At 41.6% G+C, this 13,172-nt stretch overlaps 1 protein-coding gene across 5 annotated transcripts in view; it reads left to right on the forward strand.

Annotated features, from left to right (window-relative positions):
• The window catches only part of MAGI3 (membrane associated guanylate kinase, WW and PDZ domain containing 3), a 235,804-nt gene that overhangs the window by 196,701 nt on the left and 25,931 nt on the right, over positions 1-13,172 (forward strand). For 3 of the 5 annotated variants that reach the window (XM_077916190.1, XM_077916186.1, XM_077916188.1), the window contains exons 14-16: positions 1,392-1,584; positions 4,295-4,483; positions 9,556-9,741. In XM_077916190.1, coding sequence (XP_077772316.1) covers positions 1,392-1,584; positions 4,295-4,483; positions 9,556-9,741 — 568 coding nt within the window. The remainder of the gene's footprint in view (positions 1-1,391; positions 1,585-4,294; positions 4,484-9,555; positions 9,742-13,172) is intronic. The other 2 variants (XM_077916187.1, XM_077916189.1) reach the window with 2 other exon arrangements.

Below are 13,172 nucleotides of genomic sequence, written 5' to 3' on the forward strand. Positions count from 1 at the left end.
TTAAAATCTAGAACTTTATACACAATTCTCACATAAGTTTTGAGAACACATGTAATGGGTTCTATTTTTAAGTTTTGCCCTTAGTTTGAATGACAGAGAAGTAATATGCTTTTTTGTTAAGTTGGAGAACATATTTAAGTTCTTTACTGTATAGTATAAGAAAGACAAAAAAAAAGACATTATTATCAAGCTTGAAAGGTAACAATAATCTTTTAAAATGACAGGCTTCTTTCTATTTCTGAATAGAACAGTTGATTTATGTATTATAAATGTGGTCTAATTAGCCATATTTGCTATAGTAAAACAGTTATCAGAGACAAAGCTTAAGGCAGGTTGACTTATGCAGGGCAAATAGACAATACCTTGATTGTTCTTGGTAGAAGACGTGATTTTGTTTTATTGCTTCCTATTTTGTTGATACAGTCAGTGGTGACTAAGACATTTTAAGAATTTATCTCAGGGGCGCCTGGGTGGCTCAATCAATTAGGCATCTGCCTTTGGCTCAGGTCTAGATCCCAGGGTCCTGGGAGTGAACCCCACATCATGTTCCCCGCTAAGCAGGGAGCCTGTTTCTCCCTCTACCTGCTGCTCCCCCTGCTTGTGTTTTCTCTCTTTCTCTCTCTCTGTCTCTCTCAAATAAATAAAGTCTTAAAAAAAAAAAAAAAAAGAGGAGGAGTTTATCTCAATGTGGGAGAAACCTTTCTCTTAAATGTCAAGTTTTAGCAGCTCTGAAATTAGCGCAGACATTCAGGATTCCATAATTACAGGATTCTAACTGCTGGCAAACAAAACGAACAGATCCACTTACCTAGATGTGAGTGGACCTCAGGCCACTCTCTTCTCCCCTAAGATATCACTGCTCTGAGACTTAGGAACAAGAAATGCTTCTCTGTTGTATATACTGAATTTCTACTAATAGCCATATGTTACAGGAGTATCTTAAGAATTATCCTGGTTGCTGTGAACAGTGTGTAGAAAAACCTTTGCTGATGGCATTCGGTATACTTTTTGTGCTTTTTAGTAGCTACTCCACAGAACTGCATTTTTTTTAGTGCATTTGTTTTGTTGTATTGATAGAAGTGAATGTGGCACTTCTAAAGTTCTTGAATAGCTTTGCATTTTCCATCTTGGTTGTACTCATCCCTGAAGATCCAGAAGAGATCATGTAGTGTAGTTATGTGAAGTGCCATTTTGGAGAATAGTCGCTTTCTAAGATACTACCTTTCTCAGGTGTTCATAATTGAACTGCAAAAATCTGTTGGTTTCCTTAGCACTAGATCAGGAAGTCTTTAACTTAGTAGGGAAGGGTCATGGTAGATCTTAGTTGACTGTGTAGATTGACTGATCTTAGTTGACTGTATAGACCAACCTATACTTTGGTATCTTATCAGATCTACATTGGAGCCATCATCCCTCTGGGTGCAGCAGAGAAGGATGGTCGGCTCCGTGCAGCAGACGAACTGATGTGCATTGATGGAATTCCTGTCAAAGGGAAGTCACACAAACAAGTCTTGGACCTCATGACAACTGCTGCTCGAAATGGCCATGTGCTTTTAACTGTCAGAAGAAAGATCTTCTATGGTGGTATGTGAACTTGTTCCTGCTCTGATAGGTTAATAAAGAAACAAAGACACTTAGTCCATTTTCTATATGGTTTTGCAGATTACTATGTTTTAATAGTGTATGAGATAAGCCATTTAGTGTGGTCCAGGGCCTCATGGTGGAAGGCCATATAAGGTCAAAAGGATCCAGAAATAATTCTGCTATCAAAAAAGAGAAAGAAATTTGGTGCCCCTATATTAAGATTACATGAACATATTGACAGACTTTGCCAATGTGGTATTGGGTATTGTGGATGGGAATATCAAGTTAAGTCTGTTTTCTTAAAAACAAATACAGTTAGTTTTTTAGTCATATCAAGATATCCCTTTAGCTGAATATCAAAAGATTTTGTTTGGGTCCTGATGATCCTAAATATTCAAAGAGAGCAGAATGTTTCTGCTTGTTAAGTATTAATATGATATAATATAACATTTAAGAAAACCATTCATTGAGTGCTTACTCTGTCTCAGACATATAGGTTCTTTTATGTAGTCTTTATGACACTATGATGTAAGTACTGTCATTATTCAGTTTTATAGTTACCCACAGAATAGTTAAGGGACACACAGCTGGTAAGTAGTAGGACCAGGATTAAAACATGGAGTTTAATTATAGAGCCTGGGGTCTAAACCATTACATGAGGATATAAATACACTTTTCTCATCAATAACTCTGTGAGTATTATATCGGAATTTTCAGAAGTGAATTCTTGCCACTTTAAGATTTTAAAAAGACAATCCTATAGCACAAGAATGTAATCTTCATAAAGGGATATTTACCCACTGAGTTAACTGCTATTTCCCCAATACATAAAACGGTGACTGCCTGGCACAGAGTGGACATCAGTGAATGTTTGTGGACTTGATGAATATTTGCATTACTCTTAAAATGAGGCGCTGTGTTTTTGATTGCAGCATCCAAAGTAAAGGCCTGCCTGTTTTCTTAAGTATCAGACATTTAGGGCAGCTCTGGTGGCTCAGCGGTTTAGCACCGCCTTCAGCCCAGGGCATGATCCTGGAGACCTGGGATCAAGTCCCACATCGGGCTCCCTGCATGGAGCCTGCTTCTTCCTCTGCCTGTGTCTCTACCTCTCTCTGTCTCTCATGAAATAAATAAAATATTTTAAAATAAATAAATAAATAAATATCAAGCATTTAGAGACACATACAGATTTTAATGCAGTGTTGGTTGTGTTGGGGTCGGAACATAACCACATGAAGTAAAAAATGTGATGTGCAACTAGAGGTTGGTTCTCTCCCTAAAGCATCATGAAGTTTCATAGTAGTTTGATATTATTGGAGTCATTTAGCTAGTTCATTATAACCATACATTATACCAAAAGAAACCTTTGTTTTTCATTAATTGATGGGATATTGGTGGTACTTTGTTGAAATTCTAAAACATAATCCCAGAATTATGTAGTTTTTGAGCCAAAGGAGCCCTTACATATGGGTATTCCTCAGTGGCAGTATGTTGTGGTTGTTGTTAATGATGGTTTGCATCAAATTATGGCACAAAATTTGCCTGTTTTTTAATCGGTTAGTACTAACTTGTGTCATTCTTTCTCGAATTCTTATGTCACATTTGAATAGGAAAAAAACGATAGAAGTTAACTCTCCATTTCCTGGGTATTCCTATGACCTATTCTATGCCGAAGAGAATTGGCTGTTCATGTGGACAGCTTGTTATATGCTGGACGGGGTGGGAGTAGGGCTGCTGGTGGTTAGCGCATCTGATATCAATCAGGAAAACTGCATTTATAAAACACATTGTAGAAGACAAATCCCGTGTTGATAGCTAACTTGTCCACCAGCTAGGGGCAGGATCTCGACCCTGATGCTGTGACCTCCCCAACATCACGAACATTAGTCCTGTGCTAAGTTATATTTAAAGTTGATTTTAAAAGGAAGTTTGCCGTGTTATTTTTCATTACCGGCTTTTGTTAAAATTATTGGTCAAAATCTTGCTTGAATTAAGACAATTTCAAGAAGGATTGGTTTACCATGAACTTTCATGGAAGCTTTGAAAAGCTTCCTTTAGGGCAGCCCAGGTGGCTCAGTGGTTTAGCGCCGCCTTCAGTCCAGGGCCTGATCCTGGAGACCCGGGATCGAGTCTCACATTGGGTTTCCTGCATGGAGCCTGCTTCTCCCTCTGCCCGTGTCTCTGCCTCTCTCTCCTCTCTGTGTAGTCTCATGAATAAATAAATAAAATCTTAAAAAAGAAAAGAAAAGCTTCCTTTAGGGCAGCCCGGGTGGCTCAGCGATCTAGCACCGCCTTTAGCCCTTGGCGTGATCCTGGAGACCTGGAATCGAGTCCCACATCAGGCTCCCTGCATGGAACCTGCTTCTCCCTCTGCCTGTGTTTGTGTCTGTGCCTTTTTCTCTCTCTGTGTCTCTCATGAATAAATAAATAAATAAAATCTTAAAAAAAAAAAAAAAGAAAACTTCCTTTAAAGGAGAAAATATATATAATTCTTCCAGTTACACACTTGAAGAGAATTTAAGACGTCAGACACTGCTGCAGCCTATATTTGCGCTCTGATTACGTCCAGAGCTCACATGGGGGGATTGATTTTCTATACTGTAGGCTATCCAAAACTACATTTTCTCATGAAAGGTATAGCACAAAAGCACTTTAGTTAACAAAAAATATGATGTTCTGAAAATACCAGAATTGGTCATGTTTATTATAGAGAAACAACCTGAGGATGACAGCTCTCAAGCCCTCCTTTCAGCACAGAATGGCTCTCCCCGCCTCAACCGAGCAGAGGTCCCAGCCAGGCCTGCTTTGCAAGAGGCCTATGATGTAGTCTTGCAACGAAAAGAAAATGAAGGATTTGGCTTTGTCATCCTCACCTCCAAAAACAAACCACCTCCAGGAGGTAAGGGCCGCTGGATTGATTACCTATTGTCCCTGCAATTTTAATCTCCTGAGTCTCTCAATGGGCTTTGTGAGACTAATTAGGAATTATGTATAAATTGCCTTAGAGACTTATCTTTTTAAGAATGATGGATGTTTTCTTTATTTTCAAAACCAGGTAATCCAAACCTAAACTTCCAGGCTTCAGGTTTATCTATCATCTCAGATTCCATAAAATCGGTCTTGGCAGCTCCGGTTGCATCCAGGTTATCCCATGGCAGTAGATTAGGGGCGTGCCCTAATAATAGATTCAACAAAAGGACAATGCTGAGTTTTTTTCAAATAAGGAGGCATAGGTGGTTGGTTTTGTTTTGATTTTTTAATTAGGAGAAACTGTGTATGCAGAAATGAATTAAATGCTAGAAGCAGTTGCAAAGAAGCAAAACAGATTAATAGAAAAATCATGACCCAAATATGTCTTAAAAAGTCCTTTTGTATTGTTTGATCATAATTGCCACATTCCAGCTCTAAAGGAAACTCCTTGAGTGACAAGAGGCATTCTTATCTTTTATATATGTGTCACTGAAAGTAAAAATTTTGTCAGAACTTTAAACATTAATCTAAATATCCTGAACCCAGTTTAACAGAATATTGTCACCTGGGAAGGTTGAATATATATATTAATTCCTTCAACAAAGGAGGAATTACCTCTAGTATGTACAGGGCTCTTACGATCCAGCAAATTAAATATTTGTTTTGCCTTTATGTTTCTAAGAAGTAATCATCTTTAAATATAAGCATAAGATCCAAATGAAAATAAGATGAGAACCAGAAAATTGGGATTGATCGATCATACTTGTCTGGTGACTTTATTTTTCCAAGTCAAATGGTAAACATCTTTGACCACAGGAAAATGTGCTCTTGCCTTTGCGGGTGGATTTGATTCTATCGTAAATAGTGAGATCCTCTTAGACTAAACGGTCACTAAAATCTTAGAAAAAGAAGAAAACCCTTTCAGGAGTTGTAAGCCAAGCCAATTTGCAAAAATCTTGCTAAAATCAATGCAAGTGTGTAAAGGAAGAAGGTTTCTGTGACATGGCTGAGTTATTACTATAGTATCAGGTCACTGCTCACTGATAACTAGTTTCCATTTTCCAGAAGCAGTTGCTATGGTAACACTTGGAACTGGAACTGTCACTGATGCTCTGAGGATGATTATGTGGCCTGTGCTAGAAAAATGAAAGAAAGCAGATTTCTGGTGGATTTCGTGTTGTATCATTGGAAATCAGCATTTCCTAAACCAAATAAGCATGTTAGATAACTATATTGATATTCTAAGGCCATACGATGACCCTACACATTCAGAGTAATAGAAATAGTGCAAGATTATTACTCCGTGTGATAGATGCTGACCGCTTTTTACACTGAAGATCATCCTTTTCTAAGACTGCCAAAAGTAAAGGAAGAGTCTAGGGTCCCCCATAAAACAAAGCAATACGAAGGAATTCAGTAAAGTAAGTTGCATTGCTTTATATAGGTTTAAAATTTCTATATTATTTGCTTATGTTTAAAAGTTATATTGCATTTTAATATATTAAGTATATCCTTTTTGTGTAGATTTGTCTGTATTTAAATTTTTAAAATATTTTTTTATTTATTCATTTTGTTTCTTACTATGTTGATGGTTCTGTGTACCAGAGATGCTAGATTTCTGTATGAGACAGAGTCATTAGGTGCTGGGCTCTGTAATCAGACAACCTTGGATTCAAAGCCCCGCTTATGTCTTTTAATAGCTGTCTGATCTTGGGCAAATTACTTACCCTCCAAGAGCTCCAATTTCCTCTGTAAGATGAGGATGATGATAACACTTCTTGTCTCAGAGGAGTCTAAGGATTAAAACAGATAATACATGTGAGCCTTTAGCCTGGACCTTCAATGAATGTTGGCTGCTGCTGCTTGTTGGAGCTTCTGCTGCTCTCACCATTGTGTTATTTATAAAACTGTTTGTCACTGACTCTTGCTTTTTTTTTGGGGGGGGGACTTTTAAAAAGTTTATCAATACTTGAGTAACGAGATGGGAAAGAAAGCCCAATTAAAATATAAGATCAAGGCAACAGCTCATGTATAGCAGGAAATGAGTGTTTGCAGCTCATTAATTATCAATCCAAATGGTAAATTAGTTAGGCTTCGGGTGTCCATGAATTTTATATAAAGTACCTGAGATCTTCTGTCATTGGTGCAAACCCAGAATTGGTAATTTTCCTGAAATGCTAGTTGATGTTCTCACAAAATGCTGAGTCCTACGGGCCTTCTTCTTGGGCCTTCTTCTTCGTCTCCTATAGATAGAAGGAGGGTCCTGGGGGGTGTAGGTGAGGAGCCGCCACTCACAACGACTGAGCAGTAGCTTGCGAACTGCATCACAGAGGAAGTGTGCTCTAGACAAGAGTTAGCACAGGTGAAAAGGCAAGGGAAACTGTCGGAATAGATCACTCTTTATGGACCCCCTCTTGCTATACGTTAGTACTCTGTTCAGGATAGATTATTTCTTCCTTCTGATTACATGTATTTTCCAGCAACATTTGTCCCAAGCAGAGTTCCCGGTAGCATCTCTGACACCAGTCATGAAATTCTGAGATTCTTGGGCGCCTGGGTAGCTCAGTCAGTTAAGCGTCTGCCTTCAGCTTGGGTCATGATCCCAGGGTCCTGGGATGGAGCCTGGCGTCAGGCTCCTCGCACAGCAGGGAGTCTGCTTCTACCTCTCCCCCTGCTCATGCTCCCTCTCTCTCACTCAATGAATAGAGTACCTAGAAAAGACCTCTATTTAAGATGAAAAGGACTTGGCTAGTTTTTGTTTTGCCAGTGCTTCAGAGGTTTTAGTATTTCCCTTTCTTATCATATACTTTTCAGTTCTGCTTGCAAAGTGTTCTTTGAGAGGGGACATTTCCAGTTACTGCCCTTTGTTTTCCTGAAAGGAATGTTATAAGAGCACGAAAGTGACCTCAGCAGCTGGACAAGCCCACCTGGGAGGCAGATTTAGGCCAAAGATGAATGAAGACGGATAAACTGGTTTTATGGCAAATGCCCGTGGACTTTGTATACCAGCAAAAGCAAGGCAGGACTTCAGACTTTTGTTGGCTATGTGTACTCTCCAGGGTTACCTTGAAAACTTTCTAGCCTTTAGAAGTTCTCCTTCTACTGGTCTCTTTGCTGTTTTCAGCTGTTTTGGTAGAACTGCTGTAAATGCTCAGGCTGTAATAGACTACTTTTGCCTTCTTCACCCAGACAGCTAGCCCTTCAGGATGTTGTGTACCAAGATTTGCCCGTTCCCTTTGAGCACATTGCTCCCATGATGAGACAGGTACCCCTGGCACTTCAGAGACTCATTTTGTTTGATGCTTTCCCAAGTCTGAACAAACCCCTTGCAGTGTGTCCAGGGCTGACTGATTGGCTTCTCAAGACATGTAGGATGAACACCATGTCCCGGTAGATCTTTTCTAAGGTAGAGAGTAACTGAGGTATTGCATTAGGTCACTACCTGGCCACTGTCCACCTCAGCATCCTTTTCTGACATGCCACCTACTCTAAGTGAAGCACTCACACCAGCCTTGGCTTGGGACATGGCCCATCCTGCTCTGGCACCTTTCTCATCACTTTGTTTGCAGGATAAGTGCTTGATATAATTCAGAGCTAAAAGGCACTTGCTCCAACATTGACTTCCTCCATTTCAGGATAAACGCTCTCTCAATGTAGAATCCTAGAAGGGCCGGGGAATGGCATTGTCTGTGGGGCTGTAAATCATGGCCAAGCATAACTTCCAGTTCAAATGAAGGCCTATTAAAATGTCCCTAACACACACCTACTCTGACTCAGAAATACTAGTCAGGAGCCCATTTTACTCTGGAAATTAAACATACTCAGAGTGCCATTTTAAACATAAATTATTCGTAACAGTCAGTGGTCAACAGGAGGCAAGTGCCTAAGAAGTTTACTGACCTCAATAAGGAAATTAAGGAACATGGGAGGAACATTTCTTTCTTAATTCAAATGCCTCTTAATTAAAAAGGGTAAAAGATATTTGGACAAGATTTCCTGAATGTCTGAGAACTCATTTTAAGCCGTAATAACAGCAGTGTCTCAATAGTCTAGGAAAGCCTTCAGCATCAGGAGCCAGTAGAACTGCACAGCGTACCTTCGCAAGTCTCTTAGACCCTGCTTTGTGCATTCAGGGTAGAATTTTATCCATGAGCCAAATAATCTCAATATTAAACATTTTGTATTCTGATTCCCCTCAGCTTTTCTAATTTTAAAAAAATTTGAAGGCAAGGTGCTTAGGTGGCTCAGGGTTTGAGCGTCTGCCTTTGGTTCAGGGCATGATCCTAGGTCCTGGGATCGAGTCCCACATGGGGCTCCCCATAGGGAGCCTGCTTCTCCCTCTGCCTGTGCCTCTGCCTCTCGTGTTTCTCATGAGTAAATAAATAAAATCTTAAAAAATATATGAAGGCATAAACAAAAGGAGTTAATTTTGCTATAGAACTAAGTAGGATTCGTTTTAACGGTCAGTCGTTTCATCGTGCCTGTATTTCTGACCAGTAACTTCTGAGTCCTGACCTTGAATTTGAACTGCATTTATTTACAAGGTCCCCCGGGGTAATAAATGCCCCTTCAGCAGAACCACAGATGGTTTCATTGTGGCGGTTTCTGAAATAGCCAAAATACGATGCAGCCCCAATGGCCAGCAATAAGCAGGAAACACCAGCTTCCTGAGCTGGTATCCTAAGTTTCAGTGAAGTCGGTAGCCTGCAAGCAGGATTGTTAGGACAACAATATAAAATTGGAGAAAGGTTTATGTGCTCTGATTGCAGCTGTGTAAAGAGGATCTGTGCATGTGAGCCCAGAGTGGAAGGTGGTGTGGAAATGGTTACAATTGGGTAAGATGATCACATGCAGGGTTTTGGGGGTTTTTTTGTGGGATTTTTTGCTCTGCTTTTAAAGAATGTTTTTTGGTGTTATGTTGAATTTTTAAATGCTGATAAATCCAACACTGACATATCTTAAATAATTGAAAAACTTGGGCAATTTCCCCCTCCCCCCTAGTTATTCCTCATAAAATTGGCCGAGTCATAGAAGGAAGTCCTGCGGATCGCTGTGGAAAACTGAAAATCGGAGATCACATCTCTGCGGTGAACGGGCAGTCCATTGTTGAACTGTCCCATGATAGCATTGTTCAGCTGATCAAGGATGCTGGCGTCACCGTCACACTAACGGTCGTTGCCGAGGAAGGTAAGGAGGGTGCTTTCCCCAGGCCCACGCAAGCATCCTGGGGCTTGTGGGAGGTGGCGGCTTCTTGTAGTGCCGCCAGGACCAGGGCAGGGATCGAACCATTTAGAACCATTTATACACCCCAGGGTCTCCTATTTTGCCTCTTTTGTTTAATGAATTCACAAGACAGTTTATTAAAAAGTTGTCAGTAGCTTAAGAAAAATAATCTGGTTTGTGAGTGGTGGCCGTTTCTTTTGTGCCAGAGACACAGGCACTCAGAAGTGAGAGAGACCACGACACTTCTCAGATCTTATTTTCTTTTTTTTATAATAAATTTATTTTTATTGGTGTTCAATTTGCCAACATACAGAATAACACCCAGTGCTCATCCCGTCAAGTGCCCCCATCAGTGCCCGTCACCCATTCACCCCCACCCCCACCCCTCCCCTTCCACCACCCCTAGTTCGTTTCCCAGAGTTAGGAGTCTTCATGTTCTGTCTCCCTTTCTGATATTTCCCACACATTTCTTCTCCCTTCCCTTATATTCCCTTTCACTATTATTTATATTCCCCACATGAATGAGAACATACACTGTTTGTCCTTCTCCGACTGACTTATTTCACTCAGCATAATACCCTCCAGTTCCATCCCCGTTGAAGCAAATGGTGGGTATTTGTCATTTCTAATGGCTGAGGAATATTCCATTGTATACATAAACCACATCTCCTTTATTTTCTTAAAATAATGTGTTAAGTTTCGGCTTGCTTGTGGGAGAGGAAATCCTCTGAAGATTCAAAGAAAGTCACCTGTGGCTCCCCAGCCTTTCATGGCAGGCCCAAGCACAGTGTGGCTCTCCTGTATCCCAGCAGCCTCCGTCTAGGTTGGGGAAGGCCAGGAAATAGGGCATAAAATACATTTGGGGTCTTGCTTCACGTTTGAGCTGCCTGGTTATCCATCATTAAGAGCTTCTAATTAGGAACCACGTTGAATGGCGCCAGTTCACACTTTGTTTATGAATCACAACGTCAGCACCACAGAATGCGCACCTCGTTTTCCCTGAGTTTGCAGAACTAAGGAGGAGAAGCCCCAAATAGCAGAATTATGAAGAGTTGGTCTTGCATGTGAAAATCCCTTGTACTATGATGTGTATTCATGCCCCCTACCCCTAGGTGCCCCCATGGTCCTCTAGCGTTGTCAGTTTCGGGATCTTTTCATTCTTGATTCTTCTATTCTTGTTTCTTCCTGTTGCCCTTCCCTCATCACCTCCTCCATTGTGGCTCCTTCCCCAGAACCCTGAGGGGTGCTTTTGTGTGCACAGGATGCCTCCCAGCTGCTCCCAGGGGCCTTTCCTACCCCTTAGACCCCATGACATCCCTGCCCCTGTCCATTTCTCTTTTCTAGTCTGTTCCAGACTCTGCTGCTCCTTCCTCCTAAAATCCTCCTCTACAGAAGCCCTAGTGCTTCCCCTTCCTCTGCACAGAAAGTATGTTAGGATTTTACTCCCAGGCACCTACTAAATTGGACTCCCAGCATTGGCAGCAGACCCTCCAGCGAGGCCCCTTTGACTTCCCCTGTGAGTCCCACAGCACCCTGTAGCTCCGTGGCCCATCGAGCGTTGTTCCTGTTTGACTGTGTCCCGGTTGAAATGCTCTGCTTGGACAGCTTGGGTGGCTCTGTGGTTTAGCACCACCTTCATCCCAGGGCATGATCCTGGAGACCCTGGGCTCTCTGCAAGGAGCCTACTTCTCCCTCTGCCTGTGTCTCTGCCTCTCTCTCTCTCTCTCATGAATAAATAAATAAAATCTTTTTCTTTTAATGTTCTGCTCTTGGAAGACCAAGAAAGTGTTACCAATTGAAAACATGAAAGCTTAGTAGGCGGTCAGTAAATATTTTTTGAATGAAGAAATGAGTTAAGTGGCTGAATGAAGGATGAGGGGATGAATAAACGAAGCGAAAGTTAGGAGACTTTGAGTTCTGTACTAGGACCTTGCAGGGGCGTGGATCCCCCTAGAATTGAGCCTCCGACAGACAGAGCCCCTGACGCCTCTCAGCTTGGCGGATGGCTTTAAACAAGCCACTTAGTGTCTCCCTGCTGCAGGTTTTTTCCTGTAGAATGAGGATGATCATGTGTATTTCGAGATTGCCTTGAAGATGATAGGTGAGAATGTACACCGTCTGCACAAGGCCCCTGAGGTGCTCCCTCCAACAGAAGCTTATCACCAGCCCAGAAGCTTATCACCCCGCAGCCAGGTCGCACCCATGCTTCACCACCACAGGAAAGACTCATGACATCTAGTGGGCACTTAACCACGTGGCAGGTGTGATCCTAAACACCTGATGCCTGTTCAGGCCTCTCCCACTCACCCAACTCCAGGTGGGCACTGTCAGTCCTCCGTCCTACAGATGAGGACGCTGAGCCCCCAAACAGCTGGAGAACCTGCCCACGGTCACAACACAAGTGATGGAAGGGGCGCACGAGCCTGCAGACCGGCCCAGGCCCTGCGCTCCTAACTGCCCAGCCTTCCCTAACCTGGGTATCAGAACCACCCCAGCCCCCCCTTGCCCTGCTCTGCTTGGCTTCCCTGCACTAACTTCTACCTGAGGTTATGTAACCAGTGCTTTCTTTGTTTATTACCCTCTTTCTCACCGGAATGTGGAGCCCTAGGATTCCTGAAGTTAGAGGCCTTGTCCTGCTCAGTGCTAAGTCCCACGGGAGGGCCTGAAACAATAGTAAGCACGTAGTAAGTGCTCAATAAAATGTTTCTTTTTTTTTTTTTTTTTTAAGATTTTATTTATTTATTCATGAGAGACAGAGAGAGAGAGAGAGACAGGCAGAGGGAGAAGCAGGTTTCTTGAAGGACTGTTGTTACTTAATGTGACTTAGGTCAGGCTTCTTTGTCGCCATTTCTTCACTGTGATTTCTTTACTATGATCTCTAGAATCTGCTTTTTAGCCTTAAGTTTGTTCTGTGATACCCCTCCCCCCCCCAAAAAAAAAACAGGCATTAACTCACAGGAGATTACATGTCACATTTGTTTGATGGCTGTCACAGCAGCAAGAGGAGCTCCCCAGAGTGGTGGAGCTTGCAGTCCTGTGGCTCAGTGTTTCTCTAACCATCTGTAAAAAGGATCAGTGACTTTTCTAGTCCCCCACAGCCAGCATTTTTGTGAAATACGTAAAAATTAAATGAAAAATAAAAACGGAGACAGAAAATTATTTTATCAAGTCATTAGAAGATGTTTTAAATGCTTTCTCACAATGTCTATACACATCTTTTTGCTAACTGACCCAAGAACCGCACACTGAGTCACCCTGGAGAAGAGGGCTCAATAGGAGACTGCTCCTTTCTCTTAGTAGAATTTTTTTTTTTCCAAAATTACCCTTTACTGTTGATAGTATTTTTTCTGAGAGGTTATCCTAAATTGCTAAGGCTATTTTTTTTTCAAGGAAAA

This window comes from Canis aureus, chromosome 12 (genome assembly GCF_053574225.1).
Source record: "Canis aureus isolate CA01 chromosome 12, VMU_Caureus_v.1.0, whole genome shotgun sequence".
Taxonomy (NCBI): Eukaryota; Metazoa; Chordata; class Mammalia; order Carnivora; family Canidae; genus Canis; species Canis aureus.